Here is a 20,656-nt window from a genome sequence, read left to right as displayed (position 1 = left end):
AACTATGAACATATGGTTGTGACATCAATTATTCATAACAAGATCATCAACAACACCCAAATTAACATGTAGAAACCTCAAAATTTCTAGCCATTCCTTGACATGCAAGTGGGTTTTGCCTAATCCATGTTCATATCCAAAATTTAACATATCTTGATGTCTACACAACCATAGCAACCATCATTCATACTAGATTTAGCATTACATTCACGAATTACACTAAACCCACTAAATCAAACATCACCAATATGTAAAATTCGACTTACTTGGTGTCAAGAACGCTTGAGTGATCATAAATCTTGGTTCATGCATCATTTTCCAATTTGATGATTTCATGTGGGTTAGGGTTTATACCCCTTCCCCTTTTCTCCTGCTCGATCTCACGCACACCTTGTGTGGGTGTGTGTGTGATTTTTGTTTTAATAAATTAAACTTCCAAGTTTGGCACTCTAGGTCCCTCAAGTTTAACTTACTATCATAAATGCCACAAGTTTCATCATTTAGCTTATATAATAGGCATTTAACTAGGTTTATTAACTTAGTTATTGTATCTCATTTTATTAAACATGGCAACATGCTAACGAATTTAATAATTCGAATTTTGGGGTGTTACAATAATGCAGCCGTGTGCCCTGTTTTCCCACATATTGGATATGGTTTATCTTTAAACCGGCACTCGCCCTTGTGCCCTTTCCCGCATACCCTGCAGCTTGGCGACCCGCTTTTTCCCTCTTGTTTCTTCGAGGACTCAGTCGTGCGTGCCTTTTTCGTAGGGCTTGGATTAACCACCTGCGCCCTTCTTTCACCTTTTTCAATCTGCTTCTTCAATTCTATCTCCCGTTCCCGAGCAACATTTATGATCTCGGTGAGGGTCTCATACTTTGAAGGAGTCATAAACTCCCTATACTCGGCGCTCAACATATTATAATAATAATATATTTTTTGTTCTTCATTCGTTATCAATTCATCACAAAACTTCATTATATCCATGAACGTTCCCGTGATTTTGTCGATGGACTCACCTATGTGTCTAAGGTGCATAAATTCTTCCTTGATCTTGTTAATGACTGCCTTGGGGCTATGATGTTTAAGAAACAGCGTCTTAAACTCATCCCATGTCATAGCCTTAGCCGCTTCACTTCCAATTTCTTTCTTCTTGTTATCCCACCAGTCTTTCATTTGACCCCTTAACTGACATGTGCCATAGGCTACATAGTCATCTGTATCACAATGGGTCCTTTCGAACACTCCCTCGATATCGCTTAGCCATCGTTGGCATACTGTCGGGTCAACCTCCCCATTGTAAATTGGCGGTTTGCACGCCATGAACTCCTTGTATGAACAAGGCTTTTGTCCTCCCGACTTTTCCTTTGCTAAATTGGTATTATCCTTCAATTTCTTGATTCTCTCATCCACCATTGATAATACCGTGTTTTGGATTTTATCGATGAAACTCGAAAAACTATTTTCGATTGCCTTTCCGACCTCCTCAGCAATCACTTCTCTCATTTGCTCGGTGACTCTCGGCACCGCATCATCGTTATCTCTATCCGTCATCTTTAAACTAAAATGTTTACATCGAGCGTTAAACATTTCATCTATAGCATATGGTTTATTTACTTCGTTTAATCAAGTTCATAACTTGTTTTAACCGTTCTTATTTAATGCACTTTCCGGGTTTGAGTGTGTTAACACATTCTTCCCATGCACGTCAATTCACGTTTCCTTTCTATATTTAACAAATCTACTTAACACAATTAACTCTTACCGGATGCTTGATCAAGCTTGAACCGAATACACTTTGTTAACAACCTTGAGCTCTGATTACCAACTTGTAACACTCGACTTAATTTCTATTATTTTAATTATAAATTGCGAACCTTTTTAAACAAAATGCATATTTAGCAAAGCTTAGTTAAAAGTTAAGATGGACATCATTAAGCGAGTTAACGTAAGGACCATCTAGTTCAAGTATTCACAACTAATAACGTTTACAAAACAACATTTCTAGACAAGCTTAGATTAGTGCGGAAGCTTCAAAATTGGTGTTCGGTTCTTGATTTCACGCTTGATCGGCGTCCAAAGCTAACGAACATCACCTGAGATCAAAACCACATACATAATTAGTTTTGACAATGTTAATTGAGCTTAGACAAGTCCCAAATACATAAACATGTCAAAAATAGAAAAATTTCAGTTTTTAGTCTGTCGCGCCACGCGCTAGACTTGGTCCGATCCTTCGCGTGCCGCGGGAGGCCCCGCGTGTCGCGCCAGTCCCCTATGCCCCCGTCGCGTGGCGCGGGGGAGTATGTTTTCCAGCAGGTCCAGTTTCTAGGCCTACATTTTGCCCAGCTCCGAAAATTTACAAATATCTAACTTTAAACATTCATAACTTTTTACTCGGTTGTCCGTTTTAGTCCATTCTATTTTCCGTGAGTCCGTAATAAAATTACGAAGCCAGTAAATTTCACATTACGGAAACCGAATTACGAGCAAATGATTCATGAAATCTTTGTTTCAATTATCCAACCCATTAGCAAAAAGTTCAAATACCATTTTTCTGTTCTAAGACTTTTTCAAACACAATTACCCACATACCCGGGCTTATAAACCTTGGCGTATTCACGCTATTCCATGGCTTTATGCTCACAATAGAACCTAATGCTTGTTTTCAAAAATTCAAGCATTTCGTTTCAAGTGACATTTACAATTTGTTTCTACTGTTTGACCCAATATCTCGGATTCGTAAACTTACATTAGCGTAACCAATTCATTGGTGTAGTATTATCCAATATTTAACGCAATGTGAGACTTTCAAGTCTCTACACACATGATTCTTTTAAAAGCCTCATTTTGACCCGTTTGGTTGTCGAGTGAAAACCATCACTTTGATGATAAGCCAAGCCTTTTCTAAAACCAATTCCAACCATTATTTTGACCCGTTAACTATGTCGAGTGAACTTTGTCACTTCAAAGACACATTAACGAGTATATTGCACTACGAAACCAATTATACACAAAAACCAAACATTATTGCATAATGTAATGAGACTAAGGTCACGTACCTTTAAAGCACACCCTTCAAACGTGTATCCCCTCCGGCTTGTCCACTTGACGACCCGGATTCTTTGCCTAAAGAGTTCAATTCACAATCATTTTAGAACTCTTTTCATAGTCATTAACGCATAATTTTCTATGTAAATCAAATCTGCGTTTTCATTCGATTTTTAACCTTTTAATCCTCACTTAGGCATTTTAGCGAACACCTAGCGGGTCTAATCTTTACATAGCTAGAATCAAGTTCATGATTTGTTATATGTACCAATTTCAATCATATTTTCGATTTCTCCATATCAAGCATGCATGCAATCATTCAAATCATCATAGATATGTCAAATAACACAAATTTTGACAATCATAATGCTTGTGTTCATCTACTTAGTAAACCCATTTAACTTATAAGTGGGGTTTTTACAAATTTCATAGTTCTAAGCAAGATTGCTACAAATTATCACTAGGATTTAGCCTTATACTTGTTTTCATTACAAGTTTCATCTAGACATTACAAAATCAAGCTTTAATTTCGATTTCTTCATATGCTAGGAATTTGAGTCGAATCAAAACAACCTAATTTGGCATACCTTATGATCCCTTCAACTAGGTGATCACGAATTTGTGCTTGAAAATCGATTTGGACTTGATAAGACCTTCAATTTGTTCAATTTAGTGAGAGCTAGGGTTTGGTGAGAAGCTCTTGTTCGCCCCTGCTTCTTGATCGACCAGACACACCCAAAGTGTGTGTTTGATGTGGTTTATTTCAGTTTTAAACATTCAAGTTTCCAACTTTACAACTTAGGTCCCTCTACTTATTGTTTTATTTATTATATAGGAGTTTCCATCCATTTATTTGGCATCACAAGACTCATATCTAACTGGGTTATCTGTTCCTAGTTAGTTTGTTCTTGTTTATTTAACGCTTTATAATTCTAATATAAAGTCTTATATTTTCGGGGTGTTACACAGTTGTACCTCCCCTGTCTTGACACGCATAAGACCTTCAATTTGTTCAATTTAGTGAGAGCTAGGGTTTGGTGAGAAGCTCTTGTTCGCCCCCTGCTTCTTGATCGACCAGACACACCCAAAGTGTGTGTTTGATGTGGTTTATTTCAGTTTTAAACATTCAAGTTTCCAACTTTACAACTTAGGTCCCTCTACTTATTGTTTTATTTATTATATAGGAGTTTCCATCCATTTATTTGGCATCACAAGACTCATATCTAACTGGGTTATCTGTTCCTAGTTAGTTTGTTCTTGTTTATTTAACGCTTTATAATTGTAATATAAAGTTTTATATTTTCGGGGTGTTACACAGTTGTACCTCCCCTATCTTGACACGCATTCCCACCCGTTTGCCTTTTCGAATTCGAAAGGTTGCAATCCCTTATAAATAGGTTTCCCGTTTAGGGTTTGGGATTTCATTTCCTTTCTTGTTCACAATCACTTCCTTCAACTTCTTGAATCCCAAAATGGCTTCCAAAACCGGCGAATCCTCTTCTTCTGCCCCAACAAGTTCTGATGCCCTGTATGTCAAATGGGGGCTTACTTCATTCAACAATCTTATTAAGGATTACGCTATTAGGGCAGAGTGGAATCCTATACTTTCGTCCAAGACAGACACGGCGTTTCCGTTGAAGAAAGGTAAAATAACTCTGTTTAGTGATTTTTTTCAAATTTTGCAACTTCCGATTGCCGGTCACCAAGTTTTGTAAATTGGTCCACATTTCCCAACTGCATCCGTTGGGGTTAGTTAAACTCTGACAGTTCGAATTTGCTTGTATAGCCCTGGGTCACATCCCTGAACTCACCGTTTTTAGGGCTTTTTTCGTTCTTGTGTGGAAATCCCCCTTTTTTACCTTCGACAGGAGGGACACCGATGTGTCTTGTTTGAGGGACATCCGTGCCAGTTCCAAGGATAAGGATTGGAAGAAAAAGTTCTTTTACATTGATGTCGGTGTTATCCCCGGAGAAATGCAGTGGAGGGAGATGGGACCCAAGGACAACGTTAAAGATGACGGTCCTCCAAAAGATGCTTATGTTGGAAATGCTCTTTTTAAGAGATTATGTGAATGCCCCTCCGAGTGCACAGTGATCCCATAGGGAGCGTTGGTGATGGCGGGAATGAGCCTGTTATGGCGTGATATCAAATTGTATCCTTCTTTCCGGAGGGATGATGAAGGTATGTGGCTTTTTTGCTTTGAATATGCTTTGTTAATTGTGTATGAATTAACATGTGCAAATGTCACAGGTAAGTGGAGTTTGTTTGACTTTGTTGATCCTCCGCGGAATGCTGCTTTGAGGGCCGCGGACCGCGTGATTGGTGAGCAGGAACCTGATGTTCTGAAGATCCACCTGGAGCAGTTTTTGCTGCCTGCCGTGCCGGCGGATCCAGCTGCTTATATTTCCCAACCTCCCCCCAGTGGAGGGAGTGGTGTTTCTGCCGCAGAGGCGAAAAAACCGATCCGGGCGAGAGTCACCGGGAGGAAGTACATGGCCGCGGGGGCCACTACTTCCGCTGTTACAGTTGTCGTATCTGTGCCCGCTGGGGATGTTGCTGTTACATCCGCTGCTCCTGAGTTGGTGAGTCCAACTCGCGTGTTGAAGAAACGCAAAATTGTTCCTGCCCTGACTGCTTTTGAGGCTATTCAAACCGCCTATGCCATGCCCACTGGTAAATGACTTTGTTTGTGGGTGTTATTGTGGACTTTGTGTTCCATTTTGCTGAACATCTGATTTAACACAGGTTCTACTGCTAGGGTTCAAGTTGAGGGTGTGTCCTCTGCCCCTTTGACATCTGTGGAAGTTATACCTTCCGCTGCTAGTGAACCAAGCCTTTCGGAGCTTATATCACATGCAAGTGCTGCCGCTGCTGTTAATGAGATGATACCCAAATTTTGTTAATCATCCACGATTACAGATCCAGCTCTTGAGTTTTATTCAAACACACAAACATTTTCAGGTTAAAGCCTATTAAAAGACAACAAATTGAAAATTAACATCATCAACATCAACAATTTATAACAAACCTGAGAGATTGAGAGAGATTAGGAGTGGTCGAACCAACTGATAGAATTGGATAGGTGGAACGTTGACGGCCGGAAGTGGAGGCGGCTGGCAAGTGGTGGTTGTTCGCTGGAGGTGGAGGGGGCAGGGGGCTGGACTGGAGAGGGTGGAGGGCGAGGCTATTCATGCGTTTTTTTAGTTTAACCCTAAATATGGGTTTTCCAAATAAAAAAAGCACAAATAAACCTAAAAGCGCAAATGATGCGGGAATCGAACTCGAGATGTCATGGATGGAAACGACGCGACTTACCAATGGAAGACTAGAACTTTTTTGTTATGGGTCACTCGTAATTTAGTTATGGGTTCCTACTGTAATTTCTTTATAAGTTTTCACTAAAAGTTATAAATTGAATAGGTTCCTGAAAATCTGACCTTCTAACACATCACATAGCGTTTGAACTAATCCATTCGACGTTGCAATAGTTGCGCGGCGCATTGCGCGCGGGTCATATTAGCAGTTAACATAAAAAAGCATTGGTGTTCAACTGGTGAAAAGTTGAGCCGTATTCCCCATTAAATCTTTTCTGAAAAATCGGAATTATAGATTAGGTTTTTGGAAATATCAACATACATACAGATGAATGACATAACAAATAGCATAAGAAAGAAAGATGAGTGGAGTAGGGAAGATACTGAAGAAATGTCTGGGAGAAATGAGGTTCAACACCGGCGGCGGCAACATCAACTGGTACCCGGGTCACATGGCCGCCGCCACTCGCGCCATTAACGCTCGCCTCAAGCTCGCCGATCTCGTCATCGAACTCCGTGACTCAAGAGTAACCATCCTATCCTTTTTTTCTTCTTCTCTTATATACATACAATTTCGCTTGTGCTCTGACATTTGATCAACAGATTCCCTTATCATCTGCGAATCAAGACCTTCAACCTCGATTATCCTCCAAACGCCGTGTCATTGCTCTCAACAAGAAGGATTTAGCTAACCCTAATATTATGCACGTATGTTAATTCTGAAAAGAACGCCCCTTATATGTGTGTGTGGAGTAAGCTCTTATTTGGTTTTGAATTCTGTCAGAAATGGGTTGATTACTTTGATTCCTGTAAGCAAGATTGTCTTCCCATCAATGCACACAGCCGGACCTCTGTTCAGAAGGTTTGTTTTGTTCCTCACTATTCATCAACTTAACTCACACCAAATTAACAAAAAAGTTGATTTTTTTTTTTTTTTTGATTCGACATTACAATAACAGCAATTAATCTTGATTGTTCATGGATTGCTTGGAGTGAGGGTGTGTGAGTCGCTTTAGTTTTTTGGTTAATTACCGAGTTGTTAGGGTTAGATAGGTTTATTTCATAGTTGTCTTTAGGCACGCGCCTAGGCGAGGTCTTTAGGCGAACTAATGACCATTAAAAACGAATCCGAGTGCAAAAACTGCCTCACGCGGGCCCGGGTTTTCAGAGCTGCATTCGTGTCCGCAGGACGTGCAGCTACAATGGTAAAACATGTCATAAAGCTACAATGGAGTAGTAAAGGCTTTACCTTATAAACAACCACTCACTTTGTTCTCACACCAATGTGGGAACAAAGTATTTACCACCTTTTGAGACTTTCATTCACACACCCAAAACTTCCAACATATAAGTCCTAAACTTTTGCTACTAACTATTAGCTACATGATCTTAAATGGCATATATAATAGTTTTTTTTTTATTTTTTTTTTATTTTAGATGTGGAATCTTATTTATTTTCAAAGCATAACATATCTTTTATATTTTTTTTCCTCTATGTGCGCTTTTCTTAAAAAACCCACGCTTTTTTTGCGCCTTGCGCCTAGCAGTGGTGGATCTTGCCCGTTGAATGTCCCAGGGCCGAAAGACATGGGCACTAAAAAATGCCCGGGCTGAACATAGTATATATAAAAAATTTCGATCGAAATGCGGAAAATTAGCACTACGGCCGAAAAACTTGCTAGGGCCATGGCCCTGGCACGAGCCTTCTAAGAACCGCCCCTGGCGCCTAGGCTCCGGACGAGGCCGATGCGCCTCGCCTGCGCCTTGCGTCTTTGACAACACTGGGTTATTTAATTTAGTTTGTCGGGTTTTCGTTATTGGAGTAGGTTACTTGTTCTGCAAGGGGTTGTTTAGCTATAAACACGGGTCTTTGCTTCTTGTATTCTGTGTGCTTTTTGATCTATAATACAAAAGAGTCGTGGAGGATGATGTCCAACGTTAATATCGATTACCAACTGCAAAAAAAAGAGTTTTTGGGTGGTTATATTTATCTAGATGCATGCATGTGCTTGCACTTTAGAGTTTGTTTTACAAAGGTCTAACTTGTGTTTTAAGTTGATAAAAGTAGCTTCTTGAACTTGTTGAGCTCAAACTGAAGGAAAAGATTGCAAAAGAACCTACCCTTCTTGTGATGGTGGTAGGCGTCCCAAATGTTGGCAAGTCTGCTTTGATCAACTGCATTCATCAAATTGCATCATCGCGTTTTCCAGGTATTCTGTTAACTAGTTTGCTTATTAGACACCACCACCAACCAATACACACGCATCTAAGGCTACAGGCTGTGCGTGGTATAAAGCCCCTAGGGGCTTTATCACGCCACCTCCGCGCCATGTCACACAGGGGCTTTAAGCCCCCCCCCCCCCCCCCCCCTCCCTTTAAACTATATTCACCTCGATCACTTCAATTTGGCTCGTTAGCACAATGGCGGACAACCTTTAGCGCCCCCATTTAATTTTGATGGTATGGTTGATAGCGCCTAGGGGCGCCAAAATAGTTGAGGTGGCAGGGTGGCGTTAAGCCACACCCTATGGCCTAAAAATGGTAATTTCTACAGTGGTGGTAATTTCAACCCACCCAGTGGCTGATCCAGGAATTTTGGTTTTGGGGGGGGGGGGATGAGTTCTTTATTAAATGTGATATTCTTCATTTCTTAGAAACGTTTAATTACATCTTAATTAGTAACATTAGCAAATTCTTTTTATTTCTACTATATAAACTATACAAGATCCCATAAATGGTCGTGGAATGTTATTAGATGGATTGCTGCTGAGTAACTTTTTTTTTTTTTTTTTTTTCAAAAAGTTCCCATAAGTTCTAATAAAATTATAGCAAATGGTTACAATAGTCGTTTTAAAGTTTAAACTTAGTTAACCAGATAAGTAAGAAATATACACATCAAGAAATAAAATAAAAGAAGACTAATAAAAGTCTCAACTAAATTATTAATCTAGTTACGATTAAAATGGAAAAAAAAGATCTGAGTTTAATCGTTGGCTTGCTTAATGTAAATTAACCACATGTGTTACCGAAAAAATATTAGATATGAGTGTCCAGATTTTAATATTTATCTTCCAGAGTTCGCTCGAAATGGCCCTACTCCCTTCCAAACTAAGCCGAAGTGAACTTTCAACATGTTGATTATCTACAAAAGAAGTTTAAACGATCAACTCAACCCCAACCGTTCTGACCCGATCCTGTTTTGACATGGGCCCGTTCTTACGAGTACCCAGCCAGCCCATATTACAACCTCGAAAGTTTGCAGGGATGTCTTCTCTGGCAATAACTTTTTTGGATTTTTCTTAGTGCAGGAGAAGAAGAAACGAGCAAAAGTCGGACCCTTGCCTGGTGTAACTCAGGATATTGCAGGGTTTAAGGTCGGGTTTTTAAAACAAATATAAGAATGGATAATTCATATATTAAATAGGCCTGTAAACGAACACGGACTTGTCGACGTTCGTGTTCGTGTTCGTGTTCGTTCATTTAACTTTAACCTAACAAGAACATGAACATATAATCGAACGCAATTTTTTGTTCGTGTTCAAAAATTAAGAAAAATTGGCATGTTCGTGTTCGTTCATGTTCGTTCGTTTAAAACCTAAACGAACAGTTCACGAACGTAATTGAAGGAACATAGTTGAACAAACATAAACGAACACAAATATACATAATTGAACAAACATAACTCAACATTAATGAATACAAACAAACAATTCTAATACATCATAATTCATCCAAAAGCACATCTTAATTAGTTGTTTAAGTGCACATGATCCAGTTACATAGTTTTTTTTATATAAATTGGCGATTAATTACGATACACTCTATTGGAAAGGTCATCTTTTATTACTAGATAGCCCATTACTAATTAGTTATATTTAAATAAGTAGTTAGAAAACCCCTTTTATGTTTATATTTATATAAATATAACTTCTTATGTATTCATTTAAGATTTAAACGAACCAACATATTAAACGAAAATAAACGAACGTTCATGAACATGATGAACGAAGAAAACCTGTGTTCATGTTCGTTTGTTTACTTAAATGAACAAAAAAAATTTGTACATGTGTGTTCGATTATTTAAATTAATGAACATAGACGAACTTACCGTTGAATAGTTCACGAACGTTCGGCCGTTCTTTTCCTTTGTCGATGAAAATGCTATAAGTTTTTAAGTTGATTTTTCTCACATGCAGATTGCACAACGACCTAGCATATACGTACTCGATACCCCAGGAGTACTTGTACCAACCATTTCCGACATTGAAACAGGATTAAAATTAGCTCTGGCAGGTTTGAAATTGTTATAAACTTTATATGTTGTTAAGGACATCTGATAATTACAGTATCCTAGAACTCTGAACAGTGTAAAATAAACTATTTGATGATTGATTATGCTTTGGTGCAGGATCTGTGAAAGATTCCGTTGTGGGTGAAGAACGTATTGCTCAATATTTGCTTGCGGTTTTAAATACACGACAAACTCCCCTACATTGGAGGAACGTGCATAATAACACCTTAAAAGAGCTTCAAAATGAAACCGATGATAAACGCGATTATAATATTAAGGATCTTTTGCCTAAAAGACGAACTCTTCCTGTTGCATCCAATGTGCATTATGTGGAGGTAACTTCTGCTTTCATCTCTAACGAGTCAACCATGTAAAATAAACTAAACCGGTCAAAAGTTGCCTAAAGTTGTGAGATAATATGTTTTTTTAGTGATATTTGACGCCCCTGATTGGTTTACTCTATCTAACCTTTGTTTTGACCCGCCCCATTTTGACACGTTAGCATGAATTCAAGATTTTCTTGTTTCATGTGTTTGAAATATTGTGTTTTGACATGAAGGGTGTTGCGAAAGAGGTACGATGCGCATTGTCTTCAACTCTATCAGAATTTAGAGGTGATTTGCAAGATGAGAATGAGTTGGAGATGTTGATTGAAAAACAATTTGAAGCATTGCAGAAGGCGTTAAAGATCTCGAATAGAGCAAACGAGGCTCGTATGATGGTATCTAAGAAATTCCTTACTTTATTTAGGGCTGGCAAACTAGGCTCATTTATTCTTGATGATGTTCCTGTTGTCACTTCTAAATCGCGAATCTCCTAGAACTCAGATGACCCTTTTATGTGCCATTTTTAACTATTTTTTCTATTATAAAAAAAATCAGTTTTTTTTTTTATATAAAAGTATTAAATATCTGTCATAAAATCATTCATTCTTATAATACCATTTTTAACTATTTCTTTTTGTCACACTTATAAATTATGCTAAAGTTTGTGTCCTTCAGTTCATATTTTTTGTTTGTCATTAATTATTAACTTTAAATCACATTAATATGTCATGTTCTTATAATCTTAGGGGCTGTTTGGCAACATCTGAATGGTTAAGTGCTGAACCAGTAAGAGGTCTGAACCATTAAGAGCTTGTATAATGCTTAACCGTTCAGATGCAAATGTTTGACCAATTCAGATTAGAGGTCTTAACCATTCAGACTCTGTATAAATCTTAACCATTCAGAGGCAAATGTCTGAACCATTCAGACATCTGCTCGTAAAACAGACAGTCTGAACCATTAAGTGCTGAACCAGTAAGAGTTCTGAACCATTAAGAGTCTCATTAAGAGGTAAACAAACAGCCCTTTACTGTTGTTCAACATGACCACCACAACATGCCACACTAGTCACCATGAACCACCATTGTCACCCTAACAAATAGATCGAAACCCAAATCTTAATAAATGAAACACAAGCGCGATACGAATACAAACACATATGAAAGTGCCCTGGAATATTTTGATCCTATAATCTGACCTGACATTGGTGTTGTGACAAACAACCAAGTTCTCAATCTTGACAACTTTGATGTCAATTATGCAACAGCTTAACACCACCATTTCTTTTATTTTTGAGGTATGCATTGTATATGGGTGTACCTATTGGTACACCAATGTGCCTATCTACACACCAAAAAGTGGTTTTTTATCCTATATGCATACCCTGTAGTGTCGAGCTGTGGCCAAAGCGCGGCGGTTTGGTCCGGTCAACCAGACAATGACTGACGGGTCTGTTGACCGGACCAAAACGCCGAGCTTTAGCCGCGTTTTGGTCCTATCAACCAGACACCCGGTCAGTGGTCCGGTCAACAGACCCGTCAGTCTTTGTCTGGTTGACCGGACCAAAATGCCGCGCTTTGGCCACAGCTTGACACTGCAGGGTGTGCATATAGGACAAAAAACCACTTTTTTGGGTGGCTATCTACACACCAAGCGTGTAGATAACTTGAGCCTTGTATATACTATATATACATACATTCTTAGGTTTTGGTGACAACGAAAGCCCAATAAGAAACTGATACGGATCACAGACACAAGAAAAACAAATGAACACACCTACACAAACAAAACAAAATTACCCTCCCATAAACAAAAAAAAATGTATAAAGGTTTTATTGGTATGAAAGCTTTATCAAAACTAATCATCCCCCTAATCTTAGCCTGTGCGATTTTATTAAACTTTCATTTAAATATTACTTTATTTATTTATTTTCTTTTTTAAACAAGATTACTTTATATTTAAAAGACTAGGGTGTATCAGATTTAGAATTTTCATTTTTCAAAGAAAATGGAATTTTAACGTTATTTTACTAATTTCGTGAAATTAACGTTAAAAGCGGCGGTGTGCACATATAACGTATATATGTGTGGGCCCAAGGGGGGGGGGTGAATTTACATCAGTTATAACGTTATTTTACTAATTTTGTGAAAATAACGTTAAAAGCTGTGGACGGTTAATCATGCATCATATGGTGACATTGATAGCCAGAAAACAAAAAGGTACATGCACTAATCGGCCTTGTCCCGATTTTTGAGTGTTATGTCCCTTATGTCCAAGGTTTGATGCAAAACTACTATCGAGCCGATGGTCTCACTGGAAGCAACCTCTCTATTCCTACGGGGTCAAGCTATGCTTGTCTACATCTTATCCTCCTCAGACCCAACCTTGACTTTGCTATTGGTGAAATTTACTGAGGTAGTGTTTGATATGCAGGAATGAGAGGTGTTTGGTAACCCACCACCTTCGCCACAACCTACCACCACCACCCCCCATCGACGCCATCGCCGCCACCCGCCACCACCTCACCCCGACAGCCACCGTCGCCGCCACCTCTGCTGCCACCCACCACCAACGGCCACTTTGCCGCCACCACCGCTCGTCGTCATCGCCGCACCGCCACTCGCCGCCACCACCACCACCCATCGCCGCCGCCAACACCCACCACCGCCATCTATAAGCACCCACAATCACAACCACCGACCACCACTCACCGCTGATTTTATTACTCCGTTTTTCTTGTCTACCGAACAATACACAATAATAATTCATTCCATTCACACACGGTAACCAAACAAGACATGGAATGGTAATGATCCATTACATTCACTCGTCCATTCCATTCTTTTGTCCATTCCATTACCCCATACCAAACAGACCTGAGTATAATGATAACAATGATGAAGGAAAATGGAATTTTAATTGATGACAACAATTTTCAATGAAATTATTTTATGGGTTTGGATGTTTAACTTTGAATATTTATATCCCTGTTCAAACATCACAAATAAATTAGTCAACTAACATTTTTTTTAATTTCAAACCAAAGGATCTCGTGAGTTATATATTAAAAAAGTGGGAATTCTTTTTATGCCCGCTCAGCCTTATCATATACTTTTTACTTAACTAGTTTTAAAGAAGTTGCGACGAATTTCTTTTATTATTTAATTTGTGTTTGTATGTGTTTTGAAATCACTACGAGTGTGTTGTAAACGGAATTGCTGACAAGAATAAAAAGAAAATGTAGAAAAAACACTAAAAGATAACCGAAAGAAAAAACAACAAAAAAAGTTGTATGATAACGATGTTGTTCGTATGAAACCCGTGGTCAGAGATGAGGAAATTGTTCTGGGTACCTATACCAAATTTGCCGAACCGAAAGATCTTAACTACCAATTCGGTACCGACTTTTGGCGTTCCTGGTACCAGTTAGCTACCGTTTTTACCTTCATATACCGTTACTGTAACCAATATTTTCGGTATCAGTACCGACTCTGTATCGGTTGGCACCGAGCTCATCCCTACCCCTGAAACTAAAAAAAGAAAAAATTAAAAGTTGAAAAAAAAAAACAACAAAAAAGTTGTACGATACCGTTGTTCGTACGGTAACCGTGATCAGGGATGAGCAAATGGTACCGGGTAGCAGCACTGAATTTCCTGAACCAAAAGATTTCCAATATCAATTCGGCACCAACATTTGGCGTTTTCTGTATTAGTGCCGGTTTTTACCTTCATGTACTGATACCGAACAGGACCGTACCGGTATTTTCAATACTAGTACTGATTCGATACCGGTTGACACCAAGCTTATCCCAACCGCTGATATTAAAATAGGATTAAAGATAAAAAGTAAATAAAATAACTATTATTATAATATTAAAATAATAAAAAAAAACTATATATTTTTATAATATTAAAATCACTCTTCATTTTAATTCGTTTATAGTAAATATAGTAAAGTAATATAGTAATAGTAATAGTAATAGTAATATATAGTAATAATATATAGTAATATATAGTAATAATATATACTAATAGTAATAATATATAGTAATAATATGTTCATACATATTTTTCTAAAAATAGGAAGTTGTAGGAAGATTATTGTCACAGCCCCCGACCCCACCCTGGGAGCGGGAGCTGTGAACCAGTCAGATGGTATCGATGTTTATTAATTTGGCAGCGGAAAACTTTCATCAGGACCGTAATTAGGAAATATTGTTATCAGAGTTAAACACCAAAATGTTTAAAATATATAAATGGGATAAAACCCAAGTTTTGCTGATAATACATTTATAGGGATAAACCTCAATTATTGAAAACATATCTCCTTTTTATTTAGGTAACTTTTATAGCCACTTTTCTAAGCCTTCAGTGCTCTCCAGCTAGCTTTTATTGGCTTCACACTAAGTTACCTGAAACACGTTTTAAAAACATTTTATCAGCAAGAAATACTGGTGAGTGCCTCCCAGTTTAATCAAAATAGTTTTATCACTTTACAGTATTGGGGGCATCCACAATTACAGTTGCTTATATCTACTCAATTACTCATTCAGTACTATCAACCTGACCTGTGGGTCATATTACCCATTGGCTAACTCTTTGTCCAATGGTAACGTCTTTCATATTTTGTATACAAAACCCCAACATACCGGCAGTAATTGTAGAATCACAAATACTCAATTACTGTTAAGTGTAAATTAAAACATTTGAGGTTTTGGTAAAACATTTTGACTCACAAAGTAATTTACAAAAAGGTGTAAAAGCAGATGTACTCACATTGTTTACTTAGGTAAAACTAAGGCTTCCTAAATCTCCAGGCTATTATCTATTAAAATTAAACAATGCACACGTGTTAATAAAATAACCCAATTCATATTAACCGTACAACTCGAGACAGAATTCCAATGACTGAGTCGGGCAGAGCCGACATGCATTACGGAATCCTAGATCAATCGAGTGTAACACAAGACAGAATTCCAACGACCGAGTCGGGCAGAGCCGACATGCGTTACGGAAATCCTAAATCGATCGTGTAGGGTAATAGCAGGGTTATAATACTTACAACGAGGTAGAGCTTCGCTGATTTAGGGGGTATTTGGCTATAACTTTGGCTTTACAGAATTTGAGAGAGAAATTTAGAAATTGAACGATTTGAAATGGCTGATTCGATCCCCTTTTATAGCCTGATCGTAGGCGGGTCGCGGCCCGCGAAGCAATTCTCTTCATCTCTCGCGGCCCGCGAGAGACTAGAATAGGCCGTAGGGTTGGTGAGTCATCGGGTGTAGTCTCGACACCTGTCGACACATGTCAACATTGTGTGTCCACCAAGTTAAGGGCCTTGTGCCCCGCGAAGACCTTGGCGAGCTGGGTCGCGGCCCGCGAGCGACCCAGATTATTTGTTTTATTTGTTATTTATTAATATACAAGTTATTCGGGTCCGTTTCTCACATACGGGGTATATGTAGGAGCGTTTAGGGGTGTTTCTCGAGGGTTGTTACATCCTCCCCACCTTGTTTAAATCTCGTCCTTGAGATTTGGGCTTCGATATCTCCTCGTGTTATGTTACGTCTCTAAGTTAGTAAAAACAGCGTCTGGGGCAAAATCAAAAGATATCATATGATAATTGGAACTTAATGGTTTCAATTAATTTCAGGAATCGATGTTAACTGAATGAGATGAAACGATAGAATCATTAAGGTGACTGAGTTTCACAAATCAAAAGAGAGTTTTGATAGGCATAAAATTCGAAATGCAATGACTGTTAGAAACAATAGGATTTGATGTCAGAAGAAAACTTATTTTGATGTCAATTGAGGAAGACTCTGAATAATCTCAAATGAGAATAGAAGTATGAAAAATGATTTGTTAACTATCAAGCCAAAAATTTGTGACAATTATTTGAATGGCAGAGATACACCGAAATACAATAGAATTTAGTGTATTGTTGTCATGATACATAATTGTATCAAGACCATTTAAATGATGAGTCGGGCGAAAGACGTATGAATTGATATGATTACTATTAGTTCAGGCTACCAATTTATACAGACACCACAAGGTGTTTGTAATGATTGAAAGAATTCAATGATTATGGTGATCGAACGAATTTACCGTTCGAAGTTAACGGAAAGTTTCGATGAAGTGAATCTGGGTATTCAAAAGATAGGATGTTCAAATGAAGGAATAAATGAATATCGAAGGATTGATCAAATATGAGAGAAATGTTGGAGGTACATTGGAATAAGAATTTAGGTACCTTTATCTTAACACAAAATTTGTATTAAGACTGGTTTAGGATAATGAATCAATAGATAGATAAATTCGTACCTCAGGTGTGAAAATGAAATGAGTTCAAATTTCAAAGAAAACACCACCGCAAGGTGTCGTGATTTAATAAATGATTTGTTGGAGTTGAAGACTTTAAACAAATCTATTATGATTTAAACAAACGAAGGGTTAGTTGAGATTACCTTGAGTATGATGATCTCAATGGAATCTTGAATTGAATGTGTATTGTGAACAAGTTCAAACGATTGAACTTGGTGTGGACATATTCCAACAATGGATATATGTATTTGGCAAGAAATGATTTGTTGGAGTTGAAGACTTTAAACAAGTCTATTATGATTTAAACAAGCGAAGGGTTAGTTGAGATTACCTTGAGTATGATGATCTCAATGGAATCTTGAATTGAATGTATATTGTGAACAAGTTCAAACGATTGAACTTGGTGTGGACATATTCCAACAATGGATATATGTATTTGGCAAGAAATGATTTGTTGGAGTTGAAGACTTTAAACAAGTCTATTATGATTTAAACAAACGAAGGGTTAGTTGAGATTACCTTGAGTATGATGATCTCAATGGAATCTTGAATTGAATGTATATTGTGAACAAGTTCAAACGATTGAACTTGGTGTGGACATATTCCAATAATGGATATATGTATTTGACAAGAAATGGTTACGATGGAAATCTTGTAAGAATCCTTGAAAAGAAAAGGAGTTTTCCAAGAAATCTGTTGACTTGATATCAAAAGTCAACGTTTTTGCAATCATAGGGATTGTCAAAAGGAGTATAACGAAATAAGATCCGAACTCGTGAATAAAAGATCTTTTGAAATGAATTCACATGCATAACAAGCAATGCACATGCAACATATGAATTTGTCAAGAGATGAGACAAATGAGTGTTGGCTTTATGAAAGAAAAATAAAGACCTTTTTATTTATAAGACTTTGATTGGAATCAAAAGTCAACTAATACTTTAGTACAGACAAAACATACAGATGCTTATGTTAGAATTTGCTATGGCTTCCTGTGTCATTTATGCGTCCTTCCTAGCTTCATCTGGGTTTCTAGCCTTGTTGTTGGGTGCCTTAGATAGTTCTGGGCAGTAGGGACGGATATGACCTGGTTCTCCACAGTTGAAACAAATGTTAGTTTTCCTTCTACATTCTTCCTCGGCATGTCCAGTTTTCTTGCAGAAGTTACAGTGGCGTGTCTTCTTAAAATGGCGTCTTCCTGAACGCTTCTTGTTGTAGTTTCTGCAGGTAGGTTGCGCGATTGGTGGTTTCATTCCTTTGTCCTTATATGATTTGTCGGAGCGGAATTCCTTATAAGAGTAGCTATAGGTTGTGGGTTTTTTTTTCGTTTGGAAAATGGAGTTTTGATACGAATGTCATGAACTCCATTGATACTAGGGTTAGGTTTGAAGTGATGGGTATGCTTACGATGGGTAGTAGGATTCTTGTTTATAGGCACAAAAATTTTAATAGCTTCAATGATCGAAGGTGTGACATTCGATATTCCTTGAGCTATTATATTTTCTATAGTACTTTTATCCAAAGAATTTTCATTACTAGCCTGAATTTCCTAATTACACGCAATTTTCTTTGACATTTGGATTACAAACATGTTCAGATATAATTATCACAGAACTAAATAATTACGCAGGCACATTTTGTTGCTCATATTAGCACAATTGTAACCGTACCTATCAGTATTATGCGTTAATAGTTATATATATATATACATATCATGTTTTAACATTTACTTTCACTATATAGTTTATCAAAATATAAGGAAAGTATTATATTATGTGTTGTTTCTTCCTTTGTTGTAATTACTTTTCTCTATATTGCCTTAATTCAACTATATTTTCAGAGCTCATGGCTGGATAAGTATTCAGAAAATAAAGGTAAAGGTTTTATATGAAATTATGAGATTCTCAGTCATTGACCTACTATTGTTTTTCATGGGGTGGTGCTAGTACAGATATCCTTAAGGTTTCTTTTGGGTTAAAGATGGGTATGGGTTAAGAAATTATCAAAATAGATTCTGAGTAAACATGTAGGTTTGTTTCCTCTGTTATATAAAAACTTATTTTTCTACAGAAGATATTTGATTACTATATGGTGTATACTACTCAGGAGTTTTGTTCTATATATGTGAAGAAACAGTGATCTAATTAGGGAGTTAATTAGATTGGTTTATGTTCCTTTCATGATGGTTAATCTTCTTAAGGATATTTGAGCTCCGACTTGGTAATCAATCCTGCAAAACAGAACACCGTTAACTCGTTAAGAGGGGAATGTGGGGGTTTCCCTTTTAACCAGGCTCCGGCGTGAGAATAAGCGACTGCTTTGAGAGTAATTAAGTGTAAAGAGTGGGAGCCGAGGGAATAGAATGTTTAACCTGTTTGATGAGGTCTCTATTTATAGCCGGAGAGGTGTAAGGGGTTATGGGCTGATGGGCCTTGGGCCAGAAGCGGACAACAAAACGGATATGCTCTTTGTCTCACTGGCGTCGACCGTTTAGTGGCTTCTAGACGCTCGTCGGTGCTGGCGCAGCTTGATTGGAGCCACGTGTCATTGTTGTCGGCCTTGTTGTCCTTCTGTCATCAGCAGACAAGTGGAGATCGTGGGACAGTTGTCTCTGTCCTCTGATTGGTGCCACGTAGGCGTCCTTGTGTACTTCTCGTCAGGCGATCGTGGCGCACGATTGACCAGAGCCTGCTAGACGCTCATTGGCTACTTTTGCTGCCACTTGTACCTTATGTACCACTGTAGGTAGCCGTGCGCTTCCCTACTGAGTGGCTCTTGTTGGACAACAAACTAACCCGCGCGGGGTTAGCATGCTCATTTGTTCCATTGTTTTATTGCTAAGTGCTGATACCTGGCTCTCTTGTGAGCCGTGCCTCGCGCGAGACAAACTACAACTCGTGTAAGTCGCGCGAGGATACTGTTAATAAGTTTTCTGAAATAAGGAGTATGGTTCCGCGCGCAACCTGGGCGGAGGTTTGCGCGACTTTTTGGGACCATACCCCTTCAAGTCCCCCCAGTCCAGTGCTGCACCATGCGCAACGCAAGTGGTTGGAGCTCTGGACTTAATAAAATTAGGAGAAATAAGTGTAGTAGGGGAAATGTTCTCTTGATCCTGATTGGTGTGGCGCATGTGGAAAATGTTGTTTTCAATTGCGCAAGTACCAATGCAGGTCTTTAGGGATTGCCGTTTGTCTGATCAGGCGCGCGGGTTTATTGGAGGTGATATGTAGCTGGCGCGGTTCATGTAACTTCTGCATGAAGTTACTTGCAATTTTTATGGCGGGAAACTTCGAAATTTGAACTTCTGACGGGTTGGTGAGATAAGTCGCTGAGAGCGACGTT

At 38.3% G+C, this 20,656-nt stretch overlaps 2 protein-coding genes across 2 annotated transcripts; one reads left to right on the top strand and one right to left on the bottom strand.

Annotated features, from left to right (window-relative positions):
- Positions 1 to 609: 609 nt before the first annotated feature.
- LOC110882359 lies at positions 610 to 1,557 on the bottom strand. The gene is made up of 2 exons (XM_022130398.1): positions 995 to 1,557; positions 610 to 901 (listed from the first exon to the last, which is right to left on the bottom strand). Exons 1-2 carry the CDS (start codon positions 1,555 to 1,557, stop codon positions 610 to 612), a joined length of 855 nt encoding a protein of 284 aa, XP_021986090.1.
- A 5,078-nt stretch (positions 1,558 to 6,635) lies between these two features.
- LOC110885557 (short integuments 2, mitochondrial) lies at positions 6,636 to 11,613 on the top strand. The gene is made up of 8 exons (XM_022133259.2): positions 6,636 to 6,896; positions 6,973 to 7,077; positions 7,154 to 7,231; positions 8,438 to 8,579; positions 9,673 to 9,743; positions 10,566 to 10,662; positions 10,778 to 10,995; positions 11,220 to 11,613. The coding sequence occupies exons 1-8, from the start codon at positions 6,732 to 6,734 to the stop codon at positions 11,478 to 11,480; spliced, it is 1,137 nt and encodes a 378-aa protein (XP_021988951.1). The 5' UTR covers positions 6,636 to 6,731; the 3' UTR covers positions 11,481 to 11,613.
- The last annotated feature ends 9,043 nt before the right edge of the window (positions 11,614 to 20,656 follow it).

This window comes from Helianthus annuus, chromosome 10 (genome assembly GCF_002127325.2).
Source record: "Helianthus annuus cultivar XRQ/B chromosome 10, HanXRQr2.0-SUNRISE, whole genome shotgun sequence".
Classification (NCBI taxonomy): Eukaryota; Viridiplantae; Streptophyta; class Magnoliopsida; order Asterales; family Asteraceae; genus Helianthus; species Helianthus annuus.
Note: the sequence above shows the minus strand (reverse complement) of the source record. Positions and strands in the feature narration are given on the sequence as shown.

What these genes read in the sequence shown, in the direction of transcription:
- LOC110882359 (XM_022130398.1), bottom strand. Translation starts at nt 1,557, where the DNA reads ATGACGGATAGAGATAACGATGATGCGGTGCCGAGAGTCACCGAGCAA. An exon ending in ATCGACAAAATCACGGGAAC is followed by an intron (nt 902 to 994) that starts GTTCATGGATAT and finishes CGCCGAGTATAG; the next exon opens with GGAGTTTATGACTCCTTCAA.
- LOC110885557 (XM_022133259.2), top strand. Translation starts at nt 6,732, where the DNA reads ATGAGTGGAGTAGGGAAGATACTGAAGAAATGTCTGGGAGAAATGAGG. An exon ending in GCCGGACCTCTGTTCAGAAG is followed by an intron (nt 7,232 to 8,437) that starts GTTTGTTTTGTT and finishes TGATAAAAGTAG; the next exon opens with CTTCTTGAACTTGTTGAGCT. An exon ending in AGGATATTGCAGGGTTTAAG is followed by an intron (nt 9,744 to 10,565) that starts GTCGGGTTTTTA and finishes TCTCACATGCAG; the next exon opens with ATTGCACAACGACCTAGCAT.